General features: G+C 40.4%; 1 protein-coding gene and 1 pseudogene across 16 annotated transcripts in view; one reads left to right on the top strand and one right to left on the bottom strand.

Annotated features, from left to right (window-relative positions):
• KMT2C (lysine methyltransferase 2C) overlaps window positions 1-14370 on the top strand; it is a 294763-nt gene that overhangs the window by 237610 nt on the left and 42783 nt on the right. For 12 of the 16 annotated variants that reach the window (XR_009533406.1, XM_060108749.1, XM_060108756.1 and 9 more), the window contains 9 exons: window positions 552-656; window positions 2496-2633; window positions 2815-2847; window positions 2946-3086; window positions 8012-8144; window positions 8379-8593; window positions 10225-10298; window positions 11451-11633; window positions 12370-14268. Coding sequence is in view for 15 of the 16 variants with exons in the window: in XM_060108749.1 (XP_059964732.1) it covers window positions 552-656; window positions 2496-2633; window positions 2815-2847; window positions 2946-3086; window positions 8012-8144; window positions 8379-8593; window positions 10225-10298; window positions 11451-11633; window positions 12370-14268 (2921 nt within the window). In the remaining variant the exon portion in view is untranslated. The remainder of the gene's footprint in view (window positions 1-551; window positions 657-2495; window positions 2634-2814; window positions 2848-2945; window positions 3087-8011; window positions 8145-8378; window positions 8594-10224; window positions 10299-11450; window positions 11634-12369; window positions 14269-14370) is intronic. The other 4 variants (XM_060108762.1, XM_060108759.1, XM_060108763.1 and 1 more) reach the window with 1 other exon arrangement.
• On the bottom strand, window positions 4496-4745 carry LOC132496056 (small ribosomal subunit protein eS27-like; annotated as a pseudogene).

The following is a 14370-nucleotide window of genomic DNA, read 5'->3' as shown; positions in this document are numbered from 1 at the left end:
GGACCAGTGCCTGTTAACATAATCCATAGACATAATTCTGTGGGTACTCAAACATTTTCTTGAATAAATAAGTGAATTAATCAGTGTTAAGGGTAAAGCCGGAAGTAGGCATTTAACTAGATGGTATCTGGTTTATACTTTACAAGGAACTTCTAAACAGTAGGTTTGCCTTTAATATTTTATTTATCTTCTAAAGTGTTTTCCAGATGTCATTTTTAGCGATGCCACTTTCTTGATTTTTTGCTTTGTTTCTTATAACATTCTATTTCACTTTTATTGCCTATGGGTTTTATTTTAAATTTTATTTTATTAATATACAGTAGTCACAAAAACAAAAGTCTTAATTTTTAATGTTTTGTTATTGAAAATGTTGGAGTGCCTTTTCTATGAAAAATTCCTTACTTTAGAAGTAATAATCTTTTTATGATTCTAGCACTTACCTCAGTATCTGCTGTATTCTAGATATTTAGTAAATGGTTGAATTGAGTGAGTTTTAGGATTTAATGTCTAGGAAAATACTGACACTTTAAAAGCATACTTACTATACTTAGGTACTGCTGATGATCCCTTAGCCGACATTTCCGAAGTCTTAAACACAGATGATGACATTCTTGGAATAATTTCAGACGACCTTGCAAAATCAGTTGATCATTCAGGTATATATGAATACTGTTTGCCCAGTGTCTATTTTATGATGTGAGTGAGAGGTATGTGTGTGAAACAAGCTTAGTCTTTTCTCTGAAACTGAAAAAAAAAATTTTCTTTCTTTCTTTCTTCCTTTTTCTTCCTTCCCTCCCTCCTTCCTCCCTCCCTCCCTTCCTTCCCTCCTTCCCTCCCTCCTTCCTCCCTCCCTACTTCCTCCCTTCCTTCCTTCCCTCCTTCCTTCTTTCCTTCCCTCCTTCCTCCCTTCCCTCCTTCCTCCCTCCTTCCTTCCTTCCTCCTTTCTTCCCTCCTTCCTCCCTCCCTCCTTCCCTCCTTCCTTCTTTCCTCCCTCCCTCCCTCCCTTCCCTCCTTCCCTCCTTCCTCCCTCCTTCCTTCCCTCCTTCCTCCCTCCTTCCTTCCCTCTTTCCTTCTTTCCTCCCTCCCTCCCTCCCTTCCCTCCTTCCTTCCCTCCTTCCCTCCTTCCTTCCTTCCTTCCCTCCTTCCTCCCTCCCTCCTTCCTTCCCTCCTTCCCTCCTTCCCTCCTTCCTTCCTTCCTTCCCTCCCTCCCTCCCCTCCCCTCCCCTCCCCTCCCCTCCTTTGTCAAAGAACTCATCATTTTATTTGATCTGCCTTGGCTTTCCTGCTTTAAGAGGGGAAATAGCAAGTTAGTTAATTTCTGTTGTCTGTCTAATTGCATCAGATTTAAGGCCTATTGCCTTAGAGTCCTGCTATAGTGTTTCTTCTTTTGTTTGCACCGTCCCCCCGCTCCCGTGGTAATCATCCATTTTATTTGGTTTGGGTCTTGTAGGTCTTGATTTATGCACTTTCCAGGTTGAGAGCTCATCTTGTCCATTTGGTAAGAAACTGAGCAATGGATGACGGCTGACTAGAAGTAGTCTTTTTTTTTTTTTTTAAATAGTGATTTCAGCTGAAACAACCTGTAGGTGCATGTGTATTTGTTATAGTGCTAATTTGTCACTAATCCAACTTTGCTTTTCCCTTTGTGCGTGCAGCTAAAGCATGGTACAACTGTACTGTGCTTTGGATGACTTTCTCTGTAGTGTTCTTTTTTTTTTAAATGAATGGTTTTATTCATGTTAGTATGTAATTGTATAATATTACCCAAATATTATAGAGTTAGTTCCTATAAGAGCAGATAAGTTCCAGATAAGAGCAGATGAAATTTTACTTTTTGATAGCAGTAATATTGAGGGAGCATGATAAAGTAGATAAACCAGTTTTAAATGTGACTATTGCTTAAAAACCAATTTATATGAGATAAAGCATGTAATAAACATAATCTGTATATTGTTTTTGACTACAGAGTTTTTCAAAAATATGATCTGTAGTTGAAATTATTCACAAAAGGATAATTTTTACAAGGCATTAAGAATTTTAGAGTTTTTCATTAATTTGTGTGAAACTTGTTTCACAAACTGCATATAAGTTGAACCATACATTTGAAACCCTGTCTTCTAAGTTTAAGCAATTAATTGTATATTGAACATCGTATATTGATTCTTCTTAGAGAGTCCTGTCTTATAATATGCTGCTTATTTTTTTGTGGAAATTAGCACTTTAGAACCAGATGTGTTCTTTTGTTTCTCAGGGAATGTGTTTGCATTGATTGAACCATAACTTTAAGCAGCACCCAAGTTTATAGATACATTGTGCCTAATTTTTACTGGTTGACTCTCCAGATTGATTTAGGAATCCAGATTAATTCAGAATTACAGGCTTTTCATTGTTCTGTTTTAATCACATTGTTGTGTCTTAATGCAGGTGAATAGTGTAGTGCATTTTGTGTGAGTGTTCAGAATTCCCTTTTTAATGTACACACCTTGCTCCTCTAGCTGGAATAGACATTGGTGCCGGCGCTGATGAGCCTTCCTCTTTGCCTCAGCCAAGTGTCAATCAGAGTTCACGACCATTAAGTGAAGAGCAGCTCGATGGCATCCTCAGCCCTGAACTAGACAAAATGGTCACAGATGGTAAAATATTTGCCCTACATCTAGGCTTTCTAAAAGACATGAGTAAATATGATTTTCAAAGATTTCTGCATGCTTATTTACAATTTAACTTCTCTTCTGATAATTTTATGTCAAATGCTGTTTTGTATCAGTATATTGAAATGATAGTAGTTAATATTTCCACCTCTTTATTTTATCCTAGGAGCGATTCTTGGGAAGTTATATAAAATTCCAGGTATTTGTGTTTTGATTTTTAGTTTATAAGAATGGAATTCCCTGTGCTTTGGCTCTGTAGCCCTTTAATCGTACTGTCATTGGAACTGTGTCTCCTAGAGCTTGGAGGAAAGGATGTGGAGGACTTGTTTACCGCTGTGCTCAGTCCTGCAGCCACGCAGCCAGCTTCCATACCACAGCCTCCTGCGCCTCCGCTGCTGCCCGCGCACACTCAGGGTACGTCGCCTCTCGAAAAGTGTCGTAAGTATGGCTCCGCGGTGTGTGTCCCTCAGTAACCACGCACACAAGCTGATGGCAGAAAGCCCTCTTTTGTGCCGATGGACGGATACTGATCTCTGGGTTTCCCTCAGTTACACACCTACCTCCCGGACATCCTCTGGAAATCGGCGACTCTCTTCATGGCCAGAACTCTTCTGCTCACTTGATCTGCAGCACCGCTATTAACAGTGCCTGCCTTCTTCCCGTCCCCCAGTCCTAGTCCCAGCTCACTTTTACTCAGTCCTTCCTGCAGAGATGTTTGGAGAACTGCTCCCCCCTCACCTGGCTGCCTTAGACTCATCCATCTGGTCTCAGTTTCACTGTCATTTCCTCAGTGGTTAGCAAATCACCACCTCCACACCTACCCCATACTTTTCATTGGTAGCCTGTGGTGCAGATATAAATGACTGTTTGGGTAATTATGGTTTTCCCTTTAGATTGTGAGCTCCTTGAAGGCTTGGGTCACATCTGTCTTCACCACTATATACCTTGCCACAGAATATGTCCTTAGTACATACTTTCAGAGTGAATCAGTGGCCTTTCTACCACTGTCGACTATGAAATTCCTAATTCTGTGGAAATTTGCCTATTTTGTTTAATCCACTTTCTTCTGCCTATTTGTAACGACTTGCAAAACAAGTTTAAGGCTTTCCTTTCTCCCTCTGCCTGGAGAGCTAAAATCTGATAGGCTAGAATTAAAATTTGTGGGAGTAGGTAGCTAAGGTGGTAGTGCTGCAGGTCTGGGAATCTCCTATAGAAGGGAGACGGTGATGTGTATTCTTGATGATTTGAATATTGGGTCATTTCTCTATATCCTGTTGTCACTGCTTCATAATTATATACTGAATTGAATAATTTGTAATGATACTTCTATAAGCTCATACACTGTTTTTGTGTAAGTGCTGAAATGTGCAAATAATTTAATGTTATCTTTACTACCAATTTTGTGTATACATGAAAAATTCTATAATGCACATAATTGAAATATTTTAGTTTCTACCAGTTTAGCCTCTAAACATAAATTTACCTTGATTTTTGCTAGACTAAACATGTGATTTACATTTGGATAAAACAGACTCATCATAAGTGCTTCTTGCCTTAATTGTCCCCATATGTTGTCTTAATGATTAAGAACTCTTCAATATTTCTCTTCTCAACATATAAAAACAACTATCTCCATGTTTTCTGAAACTAAAAGTATGTATTTCAGAAATCAAATCATTTAAAGATGTATTCCTTTATAAAAGGTTTTATGATCATTGTTTAAATCGTTTCACTGTGCAGTCTCATTTTTAATAAGGTTTTGAAGGTTGGGGGCAGTTGATTTTTTTTTTTTAACCCGAAATATGTTTATTGGGATGGTTTCCCATTCATCTTGATTCCGGCAGCTTTTAGTGCTGCTTCCGTCTGGAGGAGCATCCTTCTGTAAGCCTTGCTTTTCCTCCTGTAGGCTGGCAGAGGACAGTAGAGCAGCCAACACACAAAACTACTGTTTGTGCATGGCTAAAGACGGTGGTGATTTTATAGCATCCTGGGCATTTCACATCCATGAAATAGGAATTGGGGCTCTGCACCAGGCGCTTCTTCTTGCTTCCTCTTCTCTTCTGGAAAGGGATGAAGGAGATCCTTTGCGAGAGGCATGTTCTCGTGGGGAGGTCACCACCGTTGGAAAGGTGGGGTTGATTTTTTTTTGCGTAGGAGTCGCTAAGATTTCAGCATTCGTATTTGAAAGAATAATAATTTAAGGATAAAGCATGATCAGGTCACATGCAGGGAGACCACACAGGTATTCAAGAATGGCAACTCTAACATTTTCCAGGGCAAAGGAAGAGAGGTAAGTGGGCAGTGTTTAAGAAGGCAGAACAAAAAGTGCACATGGGACTGAATTGTGTCCAGACATCTAGACGTTGGCAGTTGGCCGTTTCTTCTCCAGGTTTCTGAGAGGCACTGGAGACCTCACACCAGTGAAACGACCTGATGAGTTACACATTTTGGCAGAGTAGCTCTGATGTCAGTATTGGAAATTGATTTGAGACAAGAAGAGTTGTACTAATGAGTTTATTGCAGTTGGGACTGAGTTGGAATTTGGGCTCCATTTAAATATATCTGCAGTGCTAATTGAAAGGAGGAAATAGATTTGAGAGACAGTGATGTTAGAATAAGTAGGATAGTGCTACCAAATGGATGTAAGATGTGAGGAAAAAGCAAATCAATTGAACTAGACTATATATAAGCCAGGCTTGCCTAGAGGATAACCAGTCTTGCTGGAAACTGGAGACATGGAACAAAGAGGCGTGCATGCGCGCGTGTGTGCATGTGTGTGTGTGTGTGTGTGTGTGTGTTGTAGGGGGAGCATAGTGGAGATGTAATGAATTTAGTTTTAGGCCATTTTTAGTTAGAAATGGGACATATACATTGTTCTGACTTACAGGCAGTTGCAGTTGTTCAAGGCTATAGATGAAAATTTAGGAATTGTCTGTTTAGTGGTTGGAAGGGTGAGGTTTCTTAAGAGAATATACTGCCAGTAGAGTACAGAATCTTGAAGAACTCTTTAATTAAATAATGAGTTATATGCTTAAGTCAACTGATTTATATTAGGTATGCAATTATACACTCCTTTCCCCTTTTTAAGCATTAGGTGGAAGTGGAAAAAACTGAGAGATGGAGACACTGAGTGAGAGGTATAGGATCTTAGCAGTGACGATCATCAGGCAGGTTGTCGGGTCAAGTAGGATGAAAGGTGTTGTTTCACTGGATGATAGGATTGTTGTGATCTTCAGTGGAACAGCTTAGTAGGAGCGATGAGGAGGAGGGCAGAGTGTGATGCGCTGACAGTTTTACAGAAGGTCAGGAAGCGGAGAAGGGAAATTTCAAGAAGACTGAGACAGTAACTTGAAATCACTTTAGGTGAAAGTTACGTGAAGTGACTCTGCAGTTCTTACCATGGTTCATGCCTTGAAAAAGATACTAATATGACCAGGTATGGTAGACTTGAGAGAATGGGAAAAAGACCACCTCCTAATTAAAATAATAACAAAGGGAAAATGCTTTGCATTTATTTATGTGTACTTAAGTTATTTAATTTCTCTGGGTCTTTTTGCGTAAATGGAGCTATGCGTAATAACCCATTTCATGGCGTGGTTGTGAGGACCAAAGGGTTAATTAACACATGTGAAGGTTTTAGAACAGCGCCAGGCATATACTAAACTGCTAATGAGTAATAGCTATTGTTACTGTGTAAGGTTTCAGTATAGTCGTATTGCAGTTACAGTAGTCAGTGCTGATAGCTCCAGGATAGATCACGCTCTCACTACCAGGAAGGGAGCTTTTCTTTATCCTAACTGCATGAAAGGCATCTGACATTTTTCAATAAAATATCATATTCCTTAGTGGAACCTACTTTTCTCTAAAGTTAAAAATAGAAGCAGCATTCTACTTGGAATAAATGCAGAAATCTTGCTTCTTAATCCCATCCTTGGAGTGAACTTAAGTGTCCTGAGACACTTGTTGTGGAGTCCAGATCCAGTGGGCCCAGCTCTGCCGTGCTGCAGGAGAAGCCCTAACCTGGAAGTCAGACGGTTCCAGGACCACTGTCCTTGAGACAAAGCCTGAAAAGCTGTGGGCAGTCAGCCCCAGTGTCCTCAGACGAACTTGAGAGTTGTAACGGAGGGTCTGGTTTGGTTGAAAGGACATTATGTAGTGTAGAACATTATGTGGGCAAGACACTCCTCTTCGTTATTTTTTCTAGTAGCTTGGCAAGTGACCGGGTTCGGAGTTCTCTGTCACTGTACCAGGTGTGCCAAGTGTTAACCAACTTTGTAGCTGATTTTCATTTGTATAATTAACTGGTGATGCGGATATGGATCTTCTAGTGTTGTTCTGAGTGTTATAACGTAAGTAGAGGCCATGTATTTATTATGTCTTTAAATTGGAAGGGTTTTCTCCCCACCTTCCAGTTTTATTGAGATACAGTTGACATACAGCACTGCATAGTTTAGGGTGTACAGCATAGTGATTTGACATACATCGTGAAGTGATTACCACTGTAAATGGAAGGGGTTTTTGAAGGTACACCAAAAAAAGGTGGGTTTTTTTGTTGTTTTGCTGGAAAACTGCTTGGTTAAGGACAGTTGGCTTATTTCCAAATAGTTTAGGAAAATAGGTGATCGCAATAAGGGTTGGAATTATATGCTTGTGGAGAGTTTGGAGAAACACAAGGTGGTCTTATTATGGTTTGCCTAATGTCTATTTAGAAAGAAGACGTGAGACTTAAAATACATTTGGGGGCTGAAACTGCAAGTAATGAAAATTAGGTCAAAAACAGAAATTATTTATTTTTAACAGTAGTCGTCCAATTTATAATGGTAGATGAAATATTGCTTGTCATTCCAAACTACTTTAGAGAAAGTGCCAATTTAAGAGTAATAGGTGTTTTTTTCATATAAGGGACATCTGTTTGTAAATTCTGAGTGAAGAAGAGTGTTTGATACAACTCACTAGCATTTGTTGAGATTGATTCTTTTTTTAGAGCTCATATGTACTGCATACTTACTGCATAGCAGGCGCTGTGCTGAAAACTGCACATACAGTATGCCAGTTACATTATAGAATACCTTCATTTTATAGAAACAGTGATTGATTCTGCTTGTAACAAGTAGCAGAATTAAGATTCAAGCTCAGGGCTGTCAGACTCCAAAGCACATGCTACTTCCATTATACCATAATGAAGTAAACAGAATTACAGAGTCCATATTTCAAAATTTTATAACCAAGTCACTCTTTAAGCGATATTTTACAGTGTAATATTGGGGGGAAAATCCTACTTTTAAGTAGTATTACGAATTTTTATTTAGAAATATTTCTGCTGCTTTTTAATTATTTTTTAATTACTGCTTTCTTCTTTTAAGATGTTTTTTCACGGATGCCACTCATGAACGGCCTTATCGGGCCCAGTCCTCATCTCGCACATAATTCTTTGCCTCCTGGAAGTGGACTGGGAACTTTCTCTGCTGTAGCGCAGTCCCCCTACACTGATGCCAGGTATTTAAAAGCCTCCACTTTCTACGGAAACGTAAATCATTTCTGTTATATGAATGGTTATTGGTCTGAGTGATTGTGCACAGTGTTAGTGTGTTGCACTCATTGTGATCTTTGCTAAAAATCCTCAAACATTTTAGCTATTTTGTAATAATAGGTTTAATGAAATTGTACTTGACCATAGTACTTAGAAAGTTATTTTATGTTTATGAAGTAAAGTTGTTTATTATTTGCCAGGGATAAAAATCCAGCATTTAATCCAATGGCAAGTGACCCTAATGGCTCTTGGACATCATCAGCTCCCACTATGGAAGGAGAAAATGATACAATGTCAAATGCCCAGAGAAGTACACTCAAGTGGGAGAAAGAGGAGGCCCTGGGTGAAATGGCGACAGTAGCCCCAGTTCTCTACACAAATATTAATTTCCCCAACCTAAAGGAAGAATTCCCGGGTGAGTCACAGCTATATCACTGCGTTACACATGACCAACTTTCCCACATGTGACAGGCTTTTTTTGTTCTTGTCTCACTATAATAGAGAGCCCATGTATCACCATTAATTTTTATCTAGTGTGACTGCACAATGTGAAGATTCCCTAGATATCTAGAAACATCTTGCATTTTCTTAGTCCTAAGCCCTGTACTGATTTGCATATTTCCCAGAAGTTAATTTCAGTTAATGAAGTGATTCCAGCTCCTAGCAGTCTTTTTTAATACATGGAAGTCAGTGTTGTGTTATATGTGTAATTGTACAAGAAAATTCCTAGAATAAAAGGCTTATCATTTAATCAGAAGTATTAAATTAGGCTAAATCAGACTCCATTCTAAGTATTGTTCACATTGAAACTCAGAATTATTTCCCCTTCTTCCCAACTGTCTAGCCCATTTGAAAAAAGCAGATGGTACAGTGGTACCATTTTTGAAAATTCTCATTAGCAAGAGGATGAAACATTTGGATTAATGTCACTTACAGAATATTTGTAAACAAATGCTCATTTAGTATCTTGAGTTCATGTTGCAAGACAAACTAGGATTTGAAAAGGTCACTTAAGCTTTGTCTTGCAATAGTTTCCAGCTGTCATATGGCTCTTTTAAATTACTAGAGTATTTAAAAGTGGATTTTGTATGGATGACCCCTGTCTTTTTAGGTTTGGCCTTTTTGGTTTGGCCGCCTTGTAGTACTTTATTTATTATGCGTAGAAATAAATGCTACCTTATCTAACAAGAGAAATCAGTGGTTTAATGCAGGGCTGTCTGTTAAAGCAGTATACACATTCTTCAAGTTTTTTTTTTTTTTTAACCACACTTTTATTTGCTGCTTAGAGATGAGTATTAGAGTACTTAGAGTACTCTTAAGTCACTTAGTGTCCGTGTAAAAATTGTCCTTAGATTGGAGCTGTAGGTTTCCTTTTTTTAAAGTAATTTTCTTTAATAGATGTACTGTGTGATTCTAGAACCTCATGAAACACCATGTTAAGGCTGTTGGTCTGCAGCTGATTTCCATTTTCACTGGCTGTTTCGAAGCTTTCTTTTTATAAATATGGACAAAAGCATTTCTACATTTACTGCTAACTGTGGATCTCACCCAGATTTCATTTTGTGTACCGTCCTGACACTGAGTTTCATAGAAGTGGCTTGAAATCATTGCTTTTCCCTGTCTTTGTTGTGCACAAGTGCTGATGAGATGCTTATTTTTAATAATGATTACTTCCTTTTGGTCAACTTGATAGACTTCTCTTGAGTACAGATGTTTTCCAAAACCTTTAGCTTTGGTCCTGGTAGCATCTTACGTGGTTGAGGGAATTTACTATGTTTGGCTTAACGTTACCTTGGCTGCTTAGAACTTTGATTTAAAACCGTCCCAACTCCACAGGTGAGATTGTTAATGCGGCAGCACTCCATTCAGAAGTCCGTTTGGTCTGCCGTGTGCCGGGAACTTTACACAAAGAACTAAAAACAGGACTGTTCATGTATGAAACTAGGGGCAGAATAAGTTTAATTGTTAGCAGTTTATCAACCTTTTGATTGAGACGCATCATTACCGTGGCTCCGTGAATGTGTCTACTGTGTTCTTTTGTTGCAGACTGGACTACTAGAGTGAAGCAAATTGCCAAGCTGTGGAGAAAAGCAAGCTCGCAGGAAAGAGCACCATACGTGGTATTTAAAAAAACTCATACGTATCATGCCTTCAGACACAATATGGGAATCTTGTTATTATTGTCTTAGGTTAATAAAAAGATTTCCCATTCCAAAAAACATATGTTAAATACTTGTACAACTAATAAACAGCTTTGTTTTATAGTGTTTTCCTAACTCATGATGTCTTAATATAGAGGGTGACAGTTTCATAAGCTGGTTAATAGAACCAGTATGTTGAAGATTGAAATCACTTATCCTAGGAGCATGTTTAATTCATTTCACTTTTAAATTGTTTTATCTCTTCGAAAAGAGTACTACATTTTGCAGCCACATTAATGTGCCTCAGTTTCTTCCACAATAAGCTCTTTTTGTATTAGGTTTAGTAGAGAATCTTGGAAGAGGTATACCTGGACACCTTTAAGGAGCTTTTGAAACATGGACTTGGCCAGGAACTATTAGGGTATTTTATAAGATTCACAGTTTAGATGGTGACTTATTTTCTCCCAAAGAGCCAAATTAAGATTGTCAACTGGATCCAAATCCTTGCTTTCATTTGAAAGCATATTATATCTGCATGATCGTTTTGAAAAATATATGCATTTATTTTCTACTTTGATCTTCAGCAGACATATTGTCAGTGATAATGACTGCTTGGATAAAGCAGAAAATTTTGGTGGGGGGATATGTTGATGATGCTTTGCTTTGTTTTACCTTGACTGGCAGAGGTAATGGCAGGATATTTTTAATATTTCTCAATGATTTTTCTTTTTTTAACATTAAGCTTCAGATTCCAGATTTTAGATGTGGAGGATTGATTTGGTATTTTCCTTTTCTCTAAATTGAGAGAGATATTAATCGTTCCATTTTTGAAGAGTCTGTTACAAAAATTAGGATTGAAAATATTAGATTACACCTGGGTTCTCTAGCCTGGTTCAAATAGAGAGATGGAAATATGTCTTCAGTTGAAACATGCCTTATAAAAGGGAAAAGTGGGGTAGTGTCCAGATCTTTTCACACAAGAGGCTGTAAGTATTAATCTCAAGATTAATATTTCAACTGTTTTCAACTATTTAACCCAACTTTTTCTTGCTTTTGTATGATAAACTTTGTCATAGTTATATTTAATTTTAACAAATACTGGGAGATAATTTTCTTCTCCTTTTTTCAAAGCAAAAAGCCAGAGATAACAGAGCTGCTTTACGCATTAATAAAGTACAGATGTCAAATGATTCCATGAAAAGGCAGCAACAGCAAGATAGCATCGATCCCAGCTCTCGTATTGATTCAGACCTTTTTAAAGATCCACTAAAGCAAAGAGAATCGGAACATGAACAGGAATGGAAATTCAGACAGGTGTGTGTTTCTGTTTCTTTAAGAATTGGCTTTTTAGGACTTCCCTAGTGGTGCAGTCGTTAAGAATCCGCCTGCCAATGCACGGGACATGGGTTCGAGCCCTGGCCTAGGAAGATTCCACATACCATGGAGCAACTAAGCCCATGCGCCACAACTGCTGAGACTGCGCTCTAGAGCCCGCGAGCCACAACTACTGAGCCCGCCTGCCTAGAGCCCGTGCTCCACAACAAGAGAAGCCACCGCAATGAGAAGCCCACACACCGCAATGAAGAATAGCCCCCGCTCGCCGCAACTAGAGAAAGCCCACCCAGCAACGAAGACCCAACGCGGCCAAAAATAAAAAGATAAATAAATTAATTAATTAATTAAAAAAAGAATTTGCTTTTTAAAATTGACTTTTTGCTTTTTGGGAAAAGAGATATTTATGATATAGTTTCAGCTATAGTTCTTACTAGAATATAAAAATTTGATTTAAAATAGACTTTCCTTTCTCAGTAAAATATATTTAAGTTGATTTTGGGAAGTTTTAGTAAATATTATAAACAATATGCTGCCATAGACATTCGGTATACTATGATGAATAATAGTCTCTCCTCTTGAGGAATTTATAATAGGGGAGCAATCTGGAAACTGACGACATCAAACGAATAAATTTTCTGTTGCTGTTCCCCCCTGCCCCGTGACAGCTATATTCTTCCTTAGCTGTGTGATTGTTTTTTCTTTCCTATTCCAACAGCAAATGCGTCAGAAAAGTAAGCAGCAGGCTAAGATTGAAGCCACCCAGAAGCTGGAGCAGGTGAAGAACGAACAGCAGCAGCAGCAGCAGCAGCAGCAGCAGCAGCAACAACAGCTGAGCTCCCAGCCTCTCCTGGGGCAACCTGGCCCAGACACGCCGAGCAGCGGGATCCAGAGCCCCCTGGCCCCGCAGCCTGGCAATGGAAGTGCGTCTCCTGCACAGCCCTTCCATAAAGACCTGTTTGCAAAGCAGCTGCCCGGCACCCCCACTTCCACGCCATCAGATGACGTGTTTGTAAAACCGCAAGCTCCACCCCCTCCTCCAGCGCTGTCCCGGATCTCCGTCCCGGAGAGTCTGTCGCAGGCTCAGGCTTCTCAGCCACCTTCCCCACAGATGTTTTCCCCTGGATCTTCTAACTCCCGGCCGCCATCTCCAGTGGATCCTTATGCGAAAATGGTTGGTACCCCAAGACCACCTCCTGGGGGCCATGGTTTTTCCAGAAGAAATTCTGCACTGGTGGAAAACTGTGCACCTTTATCATCCGTATCTAGGCCCACTCAAATGAGCGAGACGACAGCAAACAGGCCATCCCCAGTCAGAGATTTATGTTCTTCCTCCACAGCAAGTAGTGACCCCTATGCAAAGCCTCCAGACACACCTAGGCCTGTGATGACAGATCCATTTCCCAAACCCTTAGGCCTACCCCGGTCTCCTGTAGTTTCTGAACAAACTGCAAAAGGTCCTCTAGCATCTGGAACCAATGACCACTTTACTAAACCATCTCCTAGGGCAGATGCGTTTCAAAGACAACGGATACCGGATCCATATGCTCGACCCTTGTTGACACCTGCACCTCTCGATAGTGGTCCCGGACCTTTTAAAGCTCCAATGCAGCCACCCCCATCCTCCCAGGACCCTTATGGATCAGTGTCACAGGCACCAAGGCGATTGCCTGTCGACCCTTATGAAAGGCCTGCTTTGACACCACGACCTGTAGATAACTTCTCTCATAACCAGTCAAGTGATCCATATAGCCAGCCTCCCATCACCCCACATCCAGCAATGAATGAATCGTTTGCTCATCCTTCAAGGGCTTTTTCCCAGCCTGGAACCATATCAAGGCCAACATCTCAGGACCCATATTCCCAACCTCCAGGAACTCCACGTCCTGTTGTAGATTCCTATTCCCAGCCCCCAGGAACATCTCGCTCCAATCCAGACCCCTATTCTCAACCTCCTGGAACTCCCCGGCCCACCACCATCGATCCGTATAGTCAGCAGCCACCAACCCCGAGGCCGTCTGCACAGGCAGACTTGTTTGTTACGTCTGTGGCTAATCAGAGACGTTCTGATCCACGTGCTCACCCTCCTGGAACACCGAGACCTGGAATTTCTGTTCCTTACTCCCAACCACCAGCAATACCGAGGCCAAGGATTTCAGAGGGTTTTACTAGGTCCTCAATGACAAGACCCGTCCTCATGCCAAATCAGGATCCTTTCCTGCAGGCAGCACAAAATCGAGCAGCAGCCTTACCTGGCCCTTTGGTGAGGCCACCTGATGCGTGTTCCCAGACACCCAGGCCACCTGGACCTGGTCTTTCAGACGCTTTTAGCCGTGTCTCCCCATCTGCCCCTCGTGACCCCTACGATCAGACTCCTGTGACCCCAAGGTCTCAGTCTGACACTTTCGGAACAAGTCAGGTTGCCCACGATGTCGCTGATCAGCCACGGCCTAGATCAGAGGGGAGCTTCAGTGCACCTTCCAACTCACCCATGAGTTCTCAAGGCCAGCAGTTCTCTGGTGTGTCCCAGCTTCCCGGACCTGTACCGACCTCAGGAGTCACCGATACACAGAGCACTGTAAACATGTCTCAAGCAGATACAGAGAAGTTGAGACAGGTAAACAGGTTGAATGTTCTCAGATGTTTTAAATGTATTATTTGAGAAAGCTATTCATTTTATCAAATTGAGTAATTTATACACAGCTGTTAAAGTCAATCT

The sequence above is a fragment of the Mesoplodon densirostris genome, chromosome 9 (genome assembly GCF_025265405.1).
Source record: "Mesoplodon densirostris isolate mMesDen1 chromosome 9, mMesDen1 primary haplotype, whole genome shotgun sequence".
Taxonomy (NCBI): Eukaryota; Metazoa; Chordata; class Mammalia; order Artiodactyla; family Ziphiidae; genus Mesoplodon; species Mesoplodon densirostris.
This window is presented reverse-complemented; position numbering and strand designations above follow the sequence as displayed.